The sequence below is a fragment of the Solanum pennellii genome, chromosome 2 (genome assembly GCF_001406875.1).
Source record: "Solanum pennellii chromosome 2, SPENNV200".
Taxonomy (NCBI): domain Eukaryota; kingdom Viridiplantae; phylum Streptophyta; class Magnoliopsida; order Solanales; family Solanaceae; genus Solanum; species Solanum pennellii.
The window spans coordinates 10,549,868-10,571,924 of record NC_028638.1 but is presented as its reverse complement, the minus strand read 5'-3'; the positions used below and the strand labels follow the sequence as shown (position 1 = coordinate 10,571,924).

At 34.9% G+C, this 22,057-nt stretch overlaps 1 protein-coding gene and 1 long non-coding RNA gene across 2 annotated transcripts; both read right to left on the bottom strand.

Annotated features, from left to right (window-relative positions):
• Positions 1-1,183: 1,183 nt before the first annotated feature.
• LOC114075965 lies at positions 1,184-4,258 on the bottom strand. Its single transcript, XM_027914145.1, has 5 exons — positions 4,252-4,258; positions 3,383-3,405; positions 2,201-2,806; positions 2,022-2,131; positions 1,184-1,838 (listed from the first exon to the last, which is right to left on the bottom strand). The coding sequence occupies exons 1-5, from the start codon at positions 4,256-4,258 to the stop codon at positions 1,184-1,186; spliced, it is 1,401 nt and encodes a 466-aa protein (XP_027769946.1).
• Positions 4,259-6,592: 2,334 nt separating this feature from the next.
• LOC114076075 lies at positions 6,593-9,195 on the bottom strand. Its single transcript, XR_003576686.1, has 2 exons — positions 9,108-9,195; positions 6,593-6,829 (listed from the first exon to the last, which is right to left on the bottom strand). It is a non-coding gene; the product is annotated as an uncharacterized LOC114076075 (long non-coding RNA).
• Between the last annotated feature and the right edge of the window lie 12,862 nt (positions 9,196-22,057).

Genomic DNA, 22,057 nt, shown 5'->3' with positions numbered 1-22,057 from the left:
CTTCAATATTTTTAACTTTTTCACTAAACCAATCACCAAATTCTCTACTATGGACCTGTGCTTTTACCCATGCATTGCCTCTAGTACGATTATCAGTTAAGCTCTTATGTTCCCTGTAAGCATGTAATGTAATTTAATCAATGTGTATTTACAAATGAAATGAAATTTGAAATACATTATCATAACATCTAAATGAAGTTTAAAACAAACGAGTATTTTATCTTACTTGATATATGCCTCTACTTGTTCATCTCCTGTATTGAACAAAGTATATCGATGTGCTTCAAACAACTCATGCTGCTCCATGTAAAAAATCTTGCCTTTCCTTATATTCTCACTTCCAATTGGATGACCTGTCTTAGGAAATAAATGTGAAACACCACCTTCCTTTGTTTGAATGTTCTCATCATCCTCTATTTCACACCTACTTAATTTTGTCTTCACCGTATTAGGTAGGCATATGGAAATAAAGTTCAAACAATCTACAGCTGAAAAACCTTCTACTATTGATCTTTAAGGATTTTTTCGATTACGAACAAGCCCCTTGAAGTCACACATAGTTCTCTCTGTAGAATACATCCAACGCAAAGGAGTTGGCCTCCAAGCTTAATTTCATCTACTAAATGGATAGGTAAATGTGTCATTATATCAAAAAAAGTTGGAGGAAAAATATTTTCAAGCTCACATTCAATATCTATGATTTCTGCTTTCATCTTATCAAGATCGTTTCTTCTTCTAACCTTGCTACATGTGGCTCTAAAATAATTCCCCAATATAATCAAGACCATAGCTACATTCTTGGGTAACACTTTTTATACTGCAACATGGAGCAAGTAATGCATTATGAAATGAGCATCGTGACTTTTGTATCCTGATACTTTCATCTCTTCAATTTGCACACGACTTGATATATTAGAAGCACACCCTTTTGGTAATTTGGCATCTTTTAAGACGGTGCAAAATAACTTTTTCTCATCTGGGGTCATAGAGAAACAAGCTTTAGCTAGATGGATATTTCCTGTATCACAATATTTTAGAGGTTGAAGCTCTTTACGTATCCCCATTTCATACAAGTCATAGCGAGAATTTATATGATCTTTGGATTTTCCAAGTATATCCAATAAAGTCCCAAGCACACTGTCACAAATATTCTTCTCTATGTGCATCACATCAAGATTGTGCCTCAATTTGTTTGTTGCCCAATACGGCAACTCAAAAAATATGGATTTTTTTTCCATGGACCATCATCCTTTCGTTTTCTTTTCTTTTTGTTCTTTCCAAATACATTATTGAATTCACGAAGCTCTTCAAGAATTCGTGCACCTGATAATGGAGTAGGTGCAACTTTATGCTCCTTTTTACCATTAAATGATCTTTTATCTCTTCTGAATGGATGATCAGGAGGTAAAAACGTCCGATGACCCAAGTAACACATCTTGAGACTATGTTTGAGATATTGGGAACAAGTATTATGGTTACAAGTGGGGCATGCCCATCTCCCCTTGGTGCTCCATCCAGAAAGCATTGCTAGAGCTGGAAAATCACTAATTGTCCACAATAAAGTTGCATGCATTAGAAATGTTTGATTAGTTACAGCATCATATGTTTCAACTCCCACTTCCCATAGTTCCTTCAACTCCGCAATCAGTGGTTGCAAGTATACATCTATGTCATTTCCCGGAGACGATGGACCTGGAATAATCATTGACAACATAATATTCTCCGACTTCATGCAAGTCCATGGAGATAAATTATAGTTCATCAATATAACTGGCCATGTGCTATGGGCAATGCTCATAATTCTTAATGGATTTAAACCATCACTTGAAAGACTCAATCTAACATTACGAGCATCATTAGCAAAGTCAGGATGCAAAGAATCAAAATCCTTCTAAGCTTCACCATCTGCCGGATGTCTTAAATTTCCATCTTTAAGTCGTTCAGTATCATGCCATCTCATAGCTACAGATGTTTCAGAACACATGAATATCCTCTGAAGCCTAGGCTTTAAAGGAAAGTACCTTAAAACCTTCACTTTGATTTTCGTAACCTTATTATTTAAGTCATTCCGAACATTCTTCCATCTTGAAGCTCCACACACAGAGCAATTATCTAACTTTGCATTGTCATTCTAAAATAATATGAAATCATTAGTGCAAGCATGTATTTTCTCATAATGAAGACCCAAATCTTTTATGACCTTTTTTGCCTTGTAAAACGAGTCGGGTATCTGAGCAAATGGAAATGCCTCTCTTATCAAGTCCAACAAATCTGAAAAGGCCACATCAGTCAACTTGTGAATGCATTTAAACAAGTATAGCCGGATGGTAAAACTCAACTTAGCAAATTTTTTACACCCTGGATACAACTCTTCTTTCCCTTCCTCCACTAATTTAAAAAATATCTTTGCATCTTCATGTGGCCCCTCCCTCACTCCTTCATGTCTTCGATCATCTACTATATTTCTAAAAGTATCGTGAAGTAATCTATCAATGTCGTCATGCATGTTAGAAGTTTCTTCTTTATCGGTTGGATGTGGCGTATTTCTTGAGGAAAATCCTTCACCATGAAAAACCCATTTGGTGTATCCATGAACAAATCCATGGCAAATCAAATGATCCTCTACCATATTTCGGCAATGCCAATTACGATTAAAGCACTTCTTACAAGAACACAATATTTCATTTCCTTGGGAAGCTCGTTCAAATGCTTTATCAAGAAAATCATTAACTCCATGAATATATTCATTGGTGGATCTTCGGAGATTCATCCAACTTTTATCTCCAAAATCCATTGAATATTTATCCTACATGACATGTGCAAAACATTAAAGCCAATAAATTCATGCGTACAAATAATATCGACAGAACTTAACAACTCGAACTTTTAGATTAATCGAATCTCAAACCTTCACATCAATTCAACAACAAACAATTACAACACTAATAGTAGAACCAAAAAATATTGACAAGTTAAGTTATTAGCAGCTTCCACCATTTAATAAACTTTATACAAATGAATGACTAAAGGCACACGCAAACACATTTCAAAGCAATAAGGACAGACCTAGATTAGAGTAAATAACATACATTATAGCAATAGACTGCAACAAGCAAACAAAATAACTATCAATACATTAGTTTTGATTCTAGCAAAACAGTTCATGTATTCGTAAAATAATAGCAGAGTTGATTGTTCACGTGGAAAAAGTAGTTCAAACAAACTATAACAACTCATATTCTCTTTATAAAAAAAACACAAGGGAGTTAGCTGGTCAATCTAACAACTACCATATAGCAGAAAATTTCTATTACTTTCAATTTCTTACCAATCAGCCTTCTCGGGTTCCAAACGAACTACTTCAAAAATCCTGAAGTGTTACCTTTGGGTCTGTTTCAGCCAAGCCTATAAATAACATAATCACACAATATTAGTAGGAAACCAAGCCAAAGAGAGGAAAAAATATAAGAGATATAAGTCCAAGATAAGTAGCTTAGCTTAGAAAACTCCATAAAAAAATCCTTTTTTTTATTCACACATACAAAAACAAAACAGTGGCACAATGACTCTATTGTTACTAAAATCAAGAAAATTGATTTATTTGAAACCCAAGATTGAATTTTTATCTTCTGTTTATCATCATCATACAAATAACACCAAATATAAGAACTCCATTTCGAGTTCTTGGTTTAAATCAACCCTATTTTGCTTATTTTCTTTTTGACTCAACCAAAGCTCAAACAATGTTAAATCTAATGCACAGTATTCATAATGATTCCCAGGTCCTCGATTTCCCTGGAGGCGAGGTCAAATTCACCTCACATTTGAACTATATTCCTTAAACAAAAGAGGAGAGAGTAAACTGTTACAGGGTCCTTGACGATGATGGTTACTCAATCACTATTGATTTTGCAGCAATTGAAAAGGAAGTTGCACTGAAATATACACTGATATAGTCACACTTCAAACAATGGATACAATATTTTATGAAGCACAAAGACAAGAACTATATTCTTTCTATGTTACACCGTTGAATCAAACAAATATCGTCTAGCTAAGTAAATCAAATAGTGGAGAAGAGAAAGAGACTCTGTAAGCAGATTTAGGGAATGGATTGAAAGAGAAGACTGTTTGAGCTCTCAGTTTGAATCAGAACTTCGCAGTAATATCAGCAAGGAGTTATTGCAGGCCATTCAAGTTGCAAAAAAATAAGAGAAGGCCCCAAATTGCAGCATATCATGAAACCCATACCAGCCATAGTTATATGGAAACTTTGGAAGATAAGGAATTCCAAAAGACATGTTAAAGAGGTCTCTTTTAATATAATGTACATTCACTGTCAATATAATATTAATTGTGCATGCAGTTAAAAACTTGAAAAACAAATTCAAGTTCCACACATGTCTATTAATGACACACAAATTCCTATGACTAACACAATGTACAAAAAATGATATAGACAGTTTAAATTATAGACAATGCATCCAAAAAAAACACAACGAACATGTTAAAGTGAGAAGTAAATCATACAAAGCACATCAATGTGTGCTTCGCGAATGATCAAAACAATATCGCAAAATGCACAAATCCACACAATGTCATTAACTTTAACGAATAAATAGGGCATTATGTGTCACAGTTTATGCTGGCAGTGACTCATAAAGGAAGATAACATTCAATCGAACAAGCAAAATTCATAGACAATATCAGAATCCGAATGTATTTCAAAGTAAAACGACAGTGATACTCAAGTTTAAACATCTCTTAATAATCAAAAACAAAATAGAAGATAACTAAGCCTTAATCCGAAACAAGTTGAGATCAGCAATATGAATACAAAAAAACAGAGGAGAGAACACAGGGTCACACAACTACAATATTTACATCAAGGTTTGTAGTCAGTCAAAGGACAAGAGAGTTTTTCAAAAACGAACTAGCTTAAGCTATATCAGTCAACAAAAAGTGAAACAAATACCAGTAGGAAGTAATTTGGGAGTAATTTTTGTCCAGATTCACATCAAATGGGGAATATTAAGGAAGAATTCAGCTGGAACAAAAAAAATGCAGAGAGAAATACTTACAGATCCACAAACTTGGAGAACTAGATTTTGACTCTCTTATATATCACAGAATCAAACAGGGGAAGTTTATACACTAACTATATTGGAGAAAATAACATAGATTTAAGACTAACCCATATATTATTCTTTAAGATTATTCAAAATTAATTCAATGGGGACTTAGAAATCATGAACTAGCATAGAAAACTTAAACATTATTAACCTTTAAGATGAATTCGTAGTCGAACCTCAAAAACATCACCAAAAAGAACGAGCTGGTTGTTTTCCTCGACGAGCTTCAGCAACAGCTTCACCACCGAGCTTCAACAACGAGCTTCAGCAACAGCTTCACCTACGAGCTTCACCAACAACTTCACCGACAGCTCTTCACCAACGAGCTTCACCAAAAGCTTCACCAACAGGCTTCAGCAACGAGCTTCACCAACGAGCTTCACCAACAGCTTCACCAACAAATTTCGTTTTTCTCACCAAAATCTTCAGAAATTCCTTTCACAGCTTCACCCAGAAAAAGGCTCTCTCACATTGCTTTGATGAAAGTTTCTGAAAAATAAGGGTTTCTGAAACAATTTCATTCTTTTTCTTTTACATTTTTTAAAAAGTTAATATATCAGAATTATTTTTTTAGGAGGGACTAATGTATCTCTGCCAAATTATATTGGAGGGAAATATATTTTTTTAGGAGGGAAAAATATTTAGGGCTAAAAAATCAGAATTGTTTTTCTAAAAAACCGTTGCCATAGAGTTATCTATAGCGACGGTTTTAAAACTTGTTGCTATACATTCTCTATAGGGACGGTTATAGGGATTATGCAACAGTTTATTTTAAAAATTGTTCTATTAGATTCAAGGATATTTGGGCACGGTTATAACCGTTGTAATAGGTGAGCTATTGCTACGATGGTATAACCGTTGCTAAATAAGCGTTGCAGTAAGTCAAATTTCTAGTAGTGACAGGAATTTGATCAACAACAACTTGGGCTTGAGGAGTAACTTGATTTTCTCCAGCAGCTGTCTGGCCTTCCCTCCATCCTGCATTTAATCTCGTATTCATTATGTAAACATAGATATAAGAAGAGAGTTAGATTCTTAATGACACCATTATTTCATAAATCCACATAGCACGATAAAGAGTAGAAGAAGGGAAGATCTCCTATCATCGCGTAGTCTCTAACTCATGATTGTAGAGCTCTTCACAACCATAAGTTATAAGCTACGTAACGTGGTTCTTTTGAGATTTAGTACCTAGGTAATTAACTTGAGGCTCTGATACCAAGTTTGTCACGACCCGGCCAGGAATCTGAATCGCAACTGGCATCGTTGACCTCTCAAAGGTCGCAGACAAGCCTCTTCTTGAATTCATCACATTCATATGGTTAATTTTACCGGAAAATATTAAACTTTTTGGTTATATTTGAAGTATACATAGACTTCATATTGCAAGCATAAAAACGCGTATTTGTAATAAAGGTCATTGCTCATACATCAACCATCTAGTTATAGAAACATACAACTTAAAAGAAATAGAATCTCATTTCATAAGTAATACTTGTAAAAACGGCACCATTACAAGCGTCTGAATAAAGTCGAAAAGAAACACTAGTGGAACATACTCCAGTATTTCAAACCTAATACTAAGCAAGAAACTTAAGGTAGGAATCCTCGAATGCATGAGGACCTACCAAGTCCGGATGAAATCTCTGAGTCCGAATAGCTGCAATAATACCTTCAACGTCCACCAGAGCCTGCACCTAAAATAATAATATTGTATGGAATTAGCAAACACTTGTACTATGCATGGGTATATGCAGCAACACATAACGGTAATGCATGAACAAGAATGGCTCTTCCTAATCAACATGCTTTCTTTGAAGGTCGAGTCTCTTGACTTGCCTAATTCGTAATAGGAAGCCATACCATGAATATGTCACACATCATACATAGGTTCACATAACATAAATTTCATGTTTCATATATCATACATTTCATATCCATGAGACCTTGGAATTATGGACATAGCATTAACATATCTTAAGTGAGGGTTCAACATATGGGACCTCAACCCGAGGGCCTCATTTAGCAAACGCAGAGTCTGCTTCATTCATTAGTACTTTACATTATTCATTTCATTAATTCATAGGATGATGTAAACACCAGCTATATCTAGGATGAAGTTTAAGACTCTCATTGGGATGATGAAGTGCAATGACCAAGAATGACCTAATGTCATTACTTGAGTCCGGTTTCACCTCCTGATTGTCTTGCACAAATACCTTCGGTATCGTTCATTTCATTATCTTTCATACTTTGAGAAACTTTCAACCTTAACCGACATATATCATGTGATCATCATGAAATCGGTGTCTTCTCACACCAAAAAGAGGTGGAATCACTGGCCAAAGTGAAACCAAAACATGCTAGCTTTATGGGTTTGAAATAAGATAGTTCCCTATGTTGGAAACATACTTCAAAGACTAGGAAATTTAGGGAGACCAATACCCACCTTGGTGGACATTCTCATCTTCATGTGAATTACGTGAACCTCCGCCCTTCCTGAAAGAAGGCATCACCGCTCACAACTAGCCTATCGGTGCTTAATTTAAAGTTCCTTTTTACATTAAACACATACATCATCGGAGCTTGCTTCTAGCATGAGGTAGTCATAGCTCATTAGATGATTTCTCATCTCTTCTTTACGTATAAAGTGTGAATTGTCCTTACACTTACATATAGAATGTGATCGAGACTTGTCTCTTTATATTCAAAACTCTCTTAGGTGAGCACTTTTGGTGATCTTTACATAGTCTAGGTTGAGAGTTGTCTCACCATTCATCTTAGCCTCTTATCATGTTGTCACCATTTTCATTAGCATCATACTTTAACATAATTACTCAACTCATTACGTGAATGTTCATTTCTTCATCTTGCGATTAACTTACATCATATGCCATTCACATGGCCTTTAGTGTACTTCACACTCATGGTAGTACCCCTTTCGAGTTACATCACACTTAAGGCTTGTTTTCGTGATTTAAGTGATCTTAGACTTTATCCGTGTTCGAATCCCGTGGGCAGCATATAATCTTTTGATTTATTTTCATTGTGTGTGTGCGAGACTTATGGGTATTCAGACATTAGGCCAAGAGAATTCAAAATCGATCCCTAGTGGCTACGTTTTATTTTATTGTACATAAGACTTATGTGCCTCACAATTTCGGTCAAGGGGATCCGTGTTCGAATCCCTTGGGCAACATATAAAATTTTTGATTATATGTGAGACTTATGTATCTCACACACTTGGCCTTGAGGCCGGGTTCAATTCCCATCCTACACACAACATTATTTTCTTTTTAATTTACTCAAGGCCTCTTCATCTAGTGTTAGAACCTTGAGATCTCGGGTTCGATTCTTAGGTGTAGCATTTTCTTTATTTGAATTTAGCCGAGCCTTATCAAATTAGCATTAGGTCCTTATGTTCATTTTTCTTACACTTTAGTCTAGACAATTTGGTTTAGATTCTTATATCAACTTTAAACATTACTTTAGCCTAAATTTATGTCCCTATATCCGTACCATTTCTTTGTGTGTACATGGCGGACAGTCTTAGACTCATTTTAATTCGGCAATTAGTATTTCATTTTAGAACATAATTTTCATTTACTTTCCATGAACATCATAGTTTCATCAGCATTTGTTAATAACATGACAATTACATAAAACATAATTAACCACATTCTTGGAAGCAATCTGTAATATGCATTACATGGTATTAGCATTATCGTATATATAAAACATACATACAATCAGACACACATAAAATGATCATACATTGTACGAAAACATCACATTGCACACAATCACAAATGCTCCTAAGGTTATCTACCTGCAAACATACCAACGCATGCATCAACTTTTCAGAGGATCTAATGACAGGGGCATGTAAGGGGGGCAACCTTAGTTTTCGATTGGAATACGTACTGATGCTCAGGGGACTCTTGTAAAGGGACCAAGAGAGAAGAAAACCCATACCTTTTTCAGATTTGACTAACAGCCACGAACACACGTCCTAACCCACAGACAAACCCCTCTTCCGAGCCTTGGTTCTTGTTCACCAGTGAATTCCTTTACATGATTTCTTAGAGCACTTAGGCGTACAATTTTTCTTTTCGTTTTTTTATTGATGAAGCCGAGAATTCAGCAGAACAATATGCTTTTTTTTGTTGAATTGCAAAGTAAAGCTAAAAAAACGTTTTGTGGATATATAATGAATTAAGAGTGCAATTGAGTATACTCCTAGTGGAGGTCGTGTACCTCTTTCCTTGGGAGTTTGTTTTTGACTTATTAAACACAAGTTAAATGATAAAATCAGATTATAATCTACATATTAATTTACTATTATGCCCCTCCTGATTTTTGTCTAATTTAAAATCAATCGTCATTTTAGTGCCTCCAACTCGGCTTGAACCCGAGAGTGTAGATCCGGTCGAACTCGGGTTTGACCTATGAGCTTTGACCCATTCTGACCAATTAAAACCTTATTTAATTAATTAAATATAAACAATCTAGGTACCTTTAGGTCTTACTTAGCATAGTCGTTTTCGGGTTGTTACATCTTCATTGTATAAAGCCTCAAACTTTGCTTATTTTGGATTATCACCTGACACCCATGACGTTGACGCTTCGAGCACTAGCTCCCATGGCACTTTTGGATAAAATTTCAAGTCGTGTCATGATTTTGGCTATGTTATGGTCCCTTTCTTGGTCTTTCTCCATCTTCTCCTTTGTAAATTTAAATGTGACAAAGGAGACATGGTCTTCATGATTCTGCAACATGTTATCAGGCAAGCCACAAGTTGGGCTTTGGGGCACCAACTTCTTGAATCGCAACAAAGTCTCATTAATTGGCTCACCCTCCAAACACTTGAAGCTTTGGATACTATCTCGAAGAGTCATCATCTTCGAAGGAAGGAAAAATTATACATTAACTGCGGTGACCAACTCCTTCCACGAAGTTATTGATTCACATGGTAATTCAGCCATCCACTTACATGCTTCTCCCATCAAAGATAATGGGAACAACCTCAAGAACCGACTCCGGAGATATATTCTTGAGGAAAACAGTCTGCAAACATCCAAAAAATTTCTAATATGGTTAGGGGATCCTCATGAGCCGAACCACTGAACAACCCCTTCAATTGTAAGAGTTGCAACATAGTACTTATGATGTGGAACACAACCTTCCCTTAGTTCGGAGGCAAGCAGATGACACCAATACAACCTGTTGACACCAACCTTTGGACATCCACAATATAAATTTATCATCAAACATTCAAACGACTAGGAATAAGTAGTTTTTTAAAAAAATTAAAAAATATTATTTACGTTAATTTTTGTTAATTTTTACATTTTTAAGTAATATATATGCTTTATATAATTTTGTATATAATTAGTATAGTTTTTGAATATTCAGAAATTGTCTCAAAAAAAATTTCGTTAAAAATTTGGTTAATTAGTTTAGTTATATAATAGTTTATATTTAAATTATATAGTTTATAGTTAAGTTAATTATTTTTTTGCATTCACATAAAAAATCTCATTAATTAATTTATATTAATTCGTCTTGTTAAGTTTTTAGCCGAGTAACCAAATAAATCCAATTTGGCTATATTTTTAACTCTAAATGGCTACAATTAAAATTCATATGGTGATTTTATTAATAGCAATTCTAACTACTTCCTTCAATGCCTTATACTCAATTTTGAGAGACCAAGTTTTGGGCCTTATTCCTTTCTAGGAGCCCATCCTTCTTAATTTCAATCAGCCCATTTCTCCAACTCTTAATCTCGATTCTAGCCCATAGTACTAATCCAAAATACCCAGAATACAATACAACAATGTGCAACAATAATACACCAGAAGACCCCAACGTGTCTTCTTCCCTAGACGTGAGCATAAACCTAAAAACAAAATAACTCAGACCCGTCCAACAGCCCGTGCGTCCCTCTCCTCCGTTCTTATCCATTTGTACAAGAATTTTCCAAGTGTCTCCATCTCCGCACCTCAATTGCCCTTTTCAAGAAATCAATGGTCCTGCTCTCACATCCGTTGAGAATGGTACAAATTCCAGCCGTTGGAACCTTACCTTTTAAGGAAGGATTTGAATTTCGAATTCAAGTTGGCCCCCAATTCCTCTCATTTTTCTCGCTTCACTGAACCCTAACTTCCTTCTAAATAAACTCTCTACTTTGACAATATTATGGGTTGGAAAAAAACTGAAACGAAAAGGATCTAGAAAAGAGATATTCATAACAAATACTAATTTTAAAATAACCATATATACTCAATAGAGATTCCATTTTATTTGTTTGTCATTTGCCGAAGCTCGTTAGAGTTCTCGTAGTCTTGAAGTATGGTGGAATAGTTTTCCTCTTTCTCACTTTGTTCTCGATTCACTGCTCCAAGCAAGTTAACACTTATGCCGAACGCTCACACTTCATAATTTGTTCTTTTTTTTAAATCATGTCTGTTTCTTTATCATTATCTAAAACAACTTGTTTGGTCTTACTACAGTTCGAATGTTGAAATATGTCGTATTTTCTATTTTTTGGGTGATTTTTTAGGCTTTGGAATGATATTAGACTTCCATATTTTCATGATGAGTATGTTGCTAAACTAGTGTGCTTCCCTTGTGCTTTGCTCTATCGTTGATTATGATATATACTGATTTGTTGTTGTTGATGTTATTGTCTTTGTAAAGACTAATTTTCAACTAACTTCTCTAGTTCCTAGCATGACCCATTTTGATGAGGTCTATGCCATTTAATGCCTCATTGATTTTACAGTGTGATATAATTTAAGTTTGTTCTTAAGATTACTTCATGCATAAATATGTGGGCGTTAATCTTTCATGTGTATGACGTGTTTAATTATTTTAAAATAAGGTCAGTACCAATTGTTTAGTTTTGTGTTGTATGACTTATGTACTAGTCTATTTTAATGAGAAAGTGAACATGTGCCTTAATGAATTTCAGTTAATGTGTAAATAAGAAGTTAATGTGTAAATAAGATTTTTATAAAACATGTGGGTTAATGAAATCATTTTAGGCCTTATTAAAATTGTTTTGTTTTCCGCTTGGGATATGTTGTTTGTTTTGCTGTGACTATCTAATCTTCTTATTCATTTTTCTTTGGCTTACGGTGTTAAGTGATAATTCCCTTTGATAAATTTATTATTTTGGGATTGGTTAAGCTATGTTTTTGAGATATTACTATTTTGTTCTAATTTTATTTCTCATTTTTGTTGCATGTGAAATGTGTCTGAGTTCGCCATGAACTCCTCTCCTTCTATTTTCTTGTTGTTTGTCTAATGCTTTCAGTATCGAGTCAGCCTTCATCATTCATTGTTGAAGTTTTGGAAGGTGAAATATCTAGACGGAAGCTAGAATATAGGTCTTGACAGCTGAAAAATAATTTGTATACATTTATATACATCTAATATATAGGAACATGGGATGATATACACTAGTATAAAGACGCATACAAAAACAACATACAATTCTGGGAAACTTGGAAATAGTCTACAAGCCCAAGATTTTTGTTACTAGCAGATCCAAGCAGCTATTAGAACAAGCTTTAATTAGAAGATAGGACAGGGACCAAGATGTGTTTGCAGACCTAATTTTCAATTTGACCAAAAGGCTAAAGATTGGGATTATTTATATTTACTTCCTCTAATATTATTTATTTATTGTGTGTATTTCTTCTAACCCTTTTATTTGACGTGATTTTTACTTAATTAAATTCTCAAAAGAAAATCCTGTTTATTTTTTTTGCTCAATTTAAAAACCATTTTTATTTTTATTTATTATTTAGATTTATTTTGTTAGTTGTCTTGCCACACATGAATGTCTTTCCTAGATATTTCTTAGGTTTATTTCCTTCCAAAAAGTAAAAATTGATTTAATTAACTTAGTTAATTTTTTTCAAGTCATTCAAAAGTTATTAGTTATATCGTGGGTCAAGTGCAAGTTAATGTATATTTCAAGGGCCTAATACCTTCTCGTAATGTACATTAAACTTGAACCCTTTTATTTTTGTCATATCGGGGGAGAAAACCTAGATGTAACTGGCATCTTCGTCCTCATCGAGGACTACGACTAGCCTCTTAGCTTACATCATTACATTCAAAGGTTGAAAATGAAAAAAAAATAAAACTTTTCTGTATCTATCTTGAGGTTTACATAGATATCTTGCATACACATAATATAGTCATATCGAGTATACATAGACCCTTCGTATAGGAAGATTACATAGTCTTCTACTTTTAGTGCACATAGATATATATGATACTTAACATAGTCTTAAACGGATGTCGCATCTCATAACCATCTAAAACAAGAGTATATCAATCGGGCATATCCCATACATCAATGTAATTAAGCCACATATAGGCTATACAATCTTTAAAACTCAAATGAAAAGGAAAGACCGAGAAGTCTTATAACTAGAACAACATTAAAAGTTTGATAGTGGCATTACCCTTGGAAAGTGAGGACTATCCAACTTGGATGAGTGAGAATTCCAAGTCTTCCTTCAATGTCGTCTCAAAATCCCTTCAATGAACGAAACCTAAGATGTTGGGGAAAAGGGAGAAAATGGGGTTAGCACATAACTTGCACTAAGTATGAGACCATATGCACACACATCACAAAATCATGCTAAAAGAGGAAATGTCATCAAAGTATGCAATTTACTTTGAAAAGCCTTATGCACATTCAAGAAAACCATACCAATCAATAAGAAATATTCATTAATTCAAGATCATGTACCTCACAAGACCAACAATACTAAGTCTGCTAAAGCCAACATGCATATTACATAACTGAGCACATAACCAAGTCAATTGTATCATCAAGATATAATAGCAACAAGCATAGATAAGAGTACACTACAGCATAACTAAAGCAAGTTAATTACCCATGAACCCTTATTAAGTAAACTAGTGCAATGACTAAGCAAAGCCCCATAACCCGACTCAATCAAGTAGACCCAACAATTTCCATAACCAATGTTCAACATCACATAGCATATCATCAAGAGTACATATCATCATACTTTAGCAATAAAGACCAAACACATGTTCATAAGTGAAACCAATCATCATATACATATCATTTACAATTATAAGAATATACATACATAAGAACAACCTCCTAAGGCCTCCCTCAAGGCAAACTAGTGCACGACATAGGTAGAGTCCCATACCCCTACCTAAGCTAAGTCAAACCTCTTATATCACCCTAGTTGTACTTCATTATTTCATTTTTTAGGTAACACTTGCCTTAACCGGCATAGACCACAAGATCTAAATGTGGAATCCGGTGCTGTAAAACCTTACACCGATGGAAGGTGGTCTACCCTCCAAAGTAGAACCAAACATAAACGTAGATTTCTAGGTGATTCCACTAGCTATTTTTCCTATTGGGTCAGCATAGTTAAGGAACTAGGAGATATGTATCAACTCTTTACATGTCATTTGGCACTTGGAGCCTCCTCTTATGAGAATCGATAGGGTGAGTATCCCTGATAGGGGGAGTCAACACCACATGTGGAACTATAGGGTGAATATTCCTATATGGGAAGTTAACACCTCCCATTGTTAAGTTCTCTCGGTGCTAACCTAACGTCCCTTTTTAAAATGTCTTTTAGTCATCCCTTATTATCAAAACTTAGTTTAAGTCATAGGTTCTATCCCTTATATAATCATAATCATCGTAGCACAATAAGAATTTCATGAATATTGTTCTTTCATTACAATTCATACAAGTGATGTTAGCACATTTACATAGTCACATCATAATAAGGCATATTGGTAAGTTGTTACCATCTTTATAACATTTACATATTAGCGAACAACTCACAATCCATAGTTCAAGACATTTCAATTCAAAATCGTAGCAACCATATCAATCTTAACATAGGATATGCTTCAATATAACATCATCACTCAATCACAAGTAACTATAAATGAAGTAAAGAATAGGGATAACAAGACTTACTCAATCTCCTTCACAATGCCATCACCAAGGTCTTACCATCAACCCTCAACTCAAGCCAACAATGGATGTAATTTCATAACACAATAATAACCAACATAATAACAGGGCCAATTGAATCACTATACAACAACCCATCACTAGTTCATAGCCTAGAATTAGAGACTTAGCTTTAGTTCATAATCTACTTCACAACCTAGGTCAATTACTCAATAACTAGCATAATTGGACTAAAATATATCACAATCTACTCAAAATTAGCATAATAACAACATAGGATAATAATTCACACACTAACCAAGCCCACTGAGTAAATATTATACAATTCAATTTAAGATCACAACCTAGGATTAAGGGAAATAGGTCATCTTCTACAAACTAGACAAATCCATAAAGAAGTAACATAATTGAGTTATAATATATTTTAATATACTCCTAATATCCAAAATAAATCATAAACAGAGCAATTCAGAATATCAATTTAGTATCAGAAGAAAACCCACATGAATTTCATGTTTTTGAAATCAATTTGATAGAACCCTTTGGGGAAAGAAGTCCCGAAGGTGAAAGGAGTCCCATAACTGTTGATTGATGAAGTTTGGTGGATAAACTTAAAATTTTGCAGCCCTAGAACCCACCTCTAGCTTGGTCTTCAATGGGGTTTCTTTGGGAGAGAGAAAGAAGTGAGAATGATGAGCAAATTTGGGTTTGGCAATTATGAGGGCTTAGGTTAGTTTAATTAGGTTAGGGTCTTTATATAGGTTGTTAATTAACTTTATTATACCTAAACTAACCCCCTAACTAATTAAGTAAACACCTAATTAATTCATTTAACTCACTTAAAATCAGGCAGCAAAAATAGTGCATCAAAGACGAGTCCCCGTCCACGCCTCATTTGTCAATCGACGACCACAGGTGCCTCCGTCCTGTTGGTCCATCATTTTGGTAAGAGACTGGTTAATATACAGTATTTGACAAATATTCTAAGTGTCGATCGACAGAGGAAATCGACGCCACGTCAATTGGACCACGATCCGTTGGTGGCAAGTCGTTTGTGGACACTGCCTTGGGCAGCATTCGACAAAAATGCTAGGGTCCACCTCAAGGGCCCTTGGTTGGTCCTTGAGGAGGATACTCGGATGTTTAGACTATTAATTATCTCTAATACATGTTAGACACACTTCCACAAAAATTCATCAATTGTCGACTACGAAAACAAGTAAAATAAGGCATGCTAGCATCTTTTGCACTAGTCTCCAGACATCGTGGACGTTCCTTGACGTTTTGATTCCTAAACTTCCTAAGTAAATCATCTACATTAATTTTGACCTTAAAACAGTATCTAAACCCGTAGACACTCATGTTAGGCTGTAAACTAAGTCTTAGACTTTTTAGGTGTTACAATTTTCAACTATTTTTTTTCTCTTTAAGTCATTTGAAAAATATAAATTTTCTTAATTTCTTACAAAACTTAAGTGGAAACCCAATTTTTTTTAAAAATGACTTTTCTTCAAATCATAAGGCTAGTCAATTTTTGAAATTGTGTCATTTTTATTTTATTTTTCGAGTAAAACAGAAATGGCGATTCTGCCAGGGATATATAATAGGGGAAAGGGATACAAAATTATCATACGCGCGCAGGGTAAAATTATAAACTATGCTTAAATGGAAGGTCCTTCCTTCTAATTTCTTGTCATCTCTGAATGACAACATATTCAGATGCAATGATAATTTGATCATTCTTTTACTCGAACAAACAACTAAACTACAATCCCCAAGAGACATTGGTTTGGTAAACAACTTATACATCTTTCAAATTTGTACACATAAGTATGATTGTCTTTCTGTCTTACTCGAAAGATAAAATAAAAATAACTTCATTTGAAATATTGACTGACCTTATGACTTGAAGAAATATCATTTTTTCTAAAATAGAGTCATCACTTAATTTTTTTAAGAAATTAAGAAAACTTATATTTTTTCAAATTACTTAAACCGAATAAAACAATCAATTGAAAAGAAAAGGGTTCAAGTTCAATGTACATACCGAGAAGGTTTTTTACAATTCGGAAATCTAATGACTTAAGATAGACTCCTACATGATGGTTAATAACTTAAAAAGGTTTAAAATTATGTTTTTAGTCCTAATCTAATGTAACTAACTTAGTTTGAAAAGGTTAGTGCCTAAAGACTTAAGAACGACTATGACGTTCGGAAAACTTGTGACTTGAACTAGTGTAGTGTTGAGTCATGCAGTGGGGTTTTGAGGTGGACTTTAAGGACTAAAGCTCTTAGATATGATACATATATAAATATATATCTAACTAAGTGTTAAAAGGGGTCATGGACAAGGGAGGAGTGCCAAGCTAAATGACAAGCCAAATGCCAAAATCAAAAAGTCGAGGCTGCCCCAAAAGGGAGGCTACTGTCTCACACTCCACGGGCATGACCAAGACTCGTGGTCAAGAACACGGCAACGTGGGGGGCCTCATTGAGTTTCCTTGGGCTCCAAGTGTTCTATGAATTGCCTCAACCTTCATAAGGAGGACCACGTCTCGTTGTCCACTCCATGAATTGTGAAGTTGGGTGTGGAGTTTCCTTTGTTTTAAGGAAGGTAGGGATGTTTGGAGGGGATACTTCCCAAGAGACCATGAGGCACTTAACGGTCCATGGTTCATGTTGCCGGGAAAGGGGGTTAGTCGTGAAGATCACAAGGTAACCTAGGATAATGCCCCATTTTGGGGAGGCGACTGCCTCACCCTTCACGAACACCACCATGACTCATGGTGCTCTTCATGGCCCGTGAAGGGGGCGTGGAGCCTGGATGGAATTTACTAGAATAGTTCAAGTTTAAAATTCCAACTAAGTAAGGGGTTTTTGGGGTATTTTAGAGGTTAGGTATAGATTATTTTAAGTCTTTTTACACATATTCCCAATTAAAAACTCACTCCCTAAACTCACTCTTTACAAGGTTTCACCATTGAATAACATTCAACGTTCAAGATAGTGTTCAAGCTCCAAGGTTTTCAATAAATTTTGTGGTTAATCTTCAATTAGGTATGCTTTCTCTTCACACTTGGTATCCTTTCCCCAAGAGTCTCTTCAAAGTTGGATTTCAAAATTCCCAATTTCTATGTTTTCAATCAAACACATGGCTCTCTTTATAAACTTGTTTTCATTGATATAAATAGATTATTTTTTATTATATATGGATGTTTATGGATGAATTAAATTAATTCCTATGGTTTTGAATGAAATTCGGTAAGACCCATGAACTCCCATTATTTATCAAAATCTTAAACTTAGTTTTTTGTTGATGGTGATTGAATGATTAGAATGTAGGATGTTATTTTGTAATTCATTATTTTATAATGATATTAATATAAATGATGAATTAATGACAAGTAATTAGGGGTAAATATTTGAAGGAGATGTCGAAGACTATTAGTAATAGATTTCAATGTGATGGGTATTATTGTGTTGAATTGTTGGTTCGATTGTGGTGAGGATAATTTCTTAGGTGCGTATTGTGGAGTTGAATAATGTTGTCCACTTCGTTATAACCCTAAGTATGATCAAATATCTATGAATGTTATTCTACTATATGAATATGAATGTTGTGTGATAATGATGGGTGTGTTGTTATGTTGAATTGAAGGTAGTTCTCATGCACCCTAAATGACTGTTATGAAAGAGGTACTATCACATGATGTTTTTTCTATGATGAAAGTACATTCTCATCTCAGAACCTATGATGTAAATGATATGTGAGGGATTAAGTCCCATAAGGCATACTTTAAAAACCAATGCTTAAGTAAAGGCTTAAAGACACTTCAAAAAGGGAATTGAGCTTGACACCGAGTGAACAAGAAAATTAGAAGTGTTCTTTCACAAAGGAAAAGAGGTTTACACTATGATGTCTCATGAGATGTAAACCATAATACCATTAAAAATAAAGAGGGTTTCTAGTAGTAATCTCCTTGTTCCATAACTATGTGCCCCCGTAAGTCTTAGATAGTTGATCCACGTAGATGTTATCATGAATGTTATGCCCAATCTTGGAAACTAGGACACCCTTCCCTCCATGTGTGAGGTTGACACCAGATTCCATGTAGGTCACTTGGTCTATGTCGGTTATGGCAAAGTTTCCTGAATGGTAATGGATGAATGAATTAATGACTATGCTTATGACCTCTTTAGGGTTTGCTCGATATGTGTAGGGGTATGTGACTTCATATGTACATTGCACTAGTAGACTTAAAAGGGGGTTATGAGTTAAGTCTTATGGTATAATGATTAAATGAAGTCAAGCATATAAGTTATGAAATGTAGCTTTTGTAAAATGTTGCTCAAGATCATGAATGTCTCTTTATCTTATAGTATGGATTAATTGTATATTTCTTGAATATGCTCTATCATTTTTAAAAAACTTGAAATAGCATGTTTTGAACTAAAGGTTCTTTTATGCATACTTAATGGTATTAGTTACACGACTTCCATACTTAGTACAAGTGGAATTTACTAACCCATATTTCTCTTACTTTTCTACCAAGTGTAGGTTCGGGCTAGTATGTCTTGTTGAAGAAGAAGAAAATGCTTGGATAGCATCCTCCAAGAACAATTGGTATGTCCTTAAGTTCCAAGGATAACATGATGCCACTATGTTTCTTTCTTCTAATTTTGTACTAGATTACTACTGTACTTCTTATATGTATACATTCAATTATAAAAGGCCAAGGCCCCTATGATGAGATTCTTATGTTTAAACGTAGATGGTAAATGCGACAAGTCAAGATACTCTATTTTCATATATGAAATAGCTTGACATTGATTGTTAAAGCTTTAAGTTTTTCCTCATTATTCAATGTCTTATGTAATGAAGATATGCTAAGGGCTTGTATAATACCTCTTTGAGGTCGAGTATACCAGTTTACGACAAGGGGGTGCTCTTGGGTCATGACAAGTTTGGTATCAGAGCATAAGGTTATTGAATTATAATTAGGATTGATGTCCCATGAACCACATCTATTAGAGTCTTGTTCATGGGTTTGAAGCGCACCATACTTATGAATGAGAGGCTATGTGATACTTAGGAACTTTAACTCTTTTGAAATTCTTCAGTCATGCCTAAGAGTCTTAACTCTCTATGTCCTTTCCATTGAATAATTTTCTTGTGGATATAGGATACGACTACTAGAATGGCATCCACAAAAGGGTTTAATAGGAGATTGTGAATGAGGGATGTCCTCCGCAAGGTAACCAAGCTCCTCCTAATAAGCAAGTTCTTCTACGTGGCCATGTTCTGGTCCATCCTCTGATCTTGACTGATGGAGATATAAAGGCGTATTTTGTAAACTTGACTCAAGTCGTGGATACTCAAGATTAAGTCGTAACTATATAAGATCAATCTATGATGACACAAGGTAATCGGGAAATTGGACCTCGTGTGAATCAAAATGCAAGTACCATGGCCTTGCATTTGAGGGATTTCACTAGGATGAATCCTCCCATGTTCTTTGGGTCTAATGTGAATGAGGATCCTCAAGACTCTCTTGATGAGATCTATAAAATCTTGTTTGCTATGGGGGGTAACTTTGAATGAGAAGTCCAAGCTAGCCGCATATCAACATAAGGATGTTGCTCAAACATGGTACACTCAATGGAAGGAAAATATATCTTTGAGAGTAGGTTCCATAAGTTGGGAAGTTTTTAGAAAGGTGTTTCTTGATAAGTTCTTCCCAAGGGATAAAAGGGAGGCAAAAGTTGAAGAATACATCAACTTTCGTCAAGGAGGTACGAGTTTTCAAGAATATTCTTTGAAGTTTATTATGTTTTCTAACTATTATTAGTCTTTGGTGTCTAGTCATAGAGATGAAATGAGCCGTTTTATGACGGTTGTGTCTGATGATCTTCTAGAAGTGTGGCGTGTTTCAATGCTTTATGATAATATGGACATTTATCGTTTGATGTCACATGCTCAAAAAGTTGAGGAACCTCGACTTAGGATGAGAAATAAGGATTCCAAGAGGGCAAGACCCTATGATGGTGGTGCTTATAAGGGTAAGCTTTAAATCTAAGATAATCTACGATTTAAGAAGAGGTTTTCCAACAAAATTCCTTTTAATGTTCTAAGGGACAACAAAGAGAGGGTGCCTAACCCTAAGCCACAAGGAGGAAAATGTCGTGGTTCTCAAAGTGAGAAGCAGATTATTCAAAGTGTGGCAACAAACATATGGGCAAGGGCCTACATGGTATGGATATTTGCTTTGGTTGTGGAAAAAGTGGTCACATGGTGCGATATTTTCCATTATGAAGACTCAAGGTAGGGAGAGAAACCAAGAACAAGCAAGTGGTCCTAACTCTGATGCTCCTAAGAGAAACTGCTTATATACTCTCCAATCCCAAGGAAATAAAGAAAGTTCTCCCAATGTTGTTACTGGTATGTTGCATGTATTTTCAATTAATGTTTATGCATTACTAGACCCTGGTAACTCTGTTTTTTCTAACTCCTTTAGTGGCTATTATATTTAATATACTCACCGATTTAATTGAAGAACCCTTTTCGATTTCTACCCCGATGGGTGACTCCTTTGTTTCTAAAAGAGTCTATAGAAGTTTTCCCATCTCATTTCCCAATAGAGTCACATTGGTTGATTTTATAGAACATGATATGTTGGACTTTAATGTCATATTGGGGATGGATTAGTTACATTCTATTTTTGCAACTATTGATTGTATAACAAGGTTAGTGAAGTTTCAAATTCCTAATGAACCCGTCTTAGAGTGGAAGGGGGGATGTTCAGTCCCTAGAGGTCGAACTGTTTCATGTCTAAAATCTTGTAAGATAATTTCTAAGGGATGTCTCTCTCATATTGTAAGGGTCAAAGAACTTGGGTTCGAGACTCCCCGTTTAAATTCGGTCCC

What these genes read in the sequence shown, in the direction of transcription:
- LOC114075965 (XM_027914145.1), bottom strand. An exon ending in TGGCTGAAACAGACCCAAAG is followed by an intron (nt 2,807 to 3,382) that starts GTAACACTTCAG and finishes CATGTCATGTAG; the next exon opens with GATAAATATTCAATGGATTT. An exon ending in ATCAAAGTGAAGGTTTTAAG is followed by an intron (nt 1,839 to 2,021) that starts GTACTTTCCTTT and finishes TCGTAATGTTAG; the next exon opens with ATTGAGTCTTTCAAGTGATG.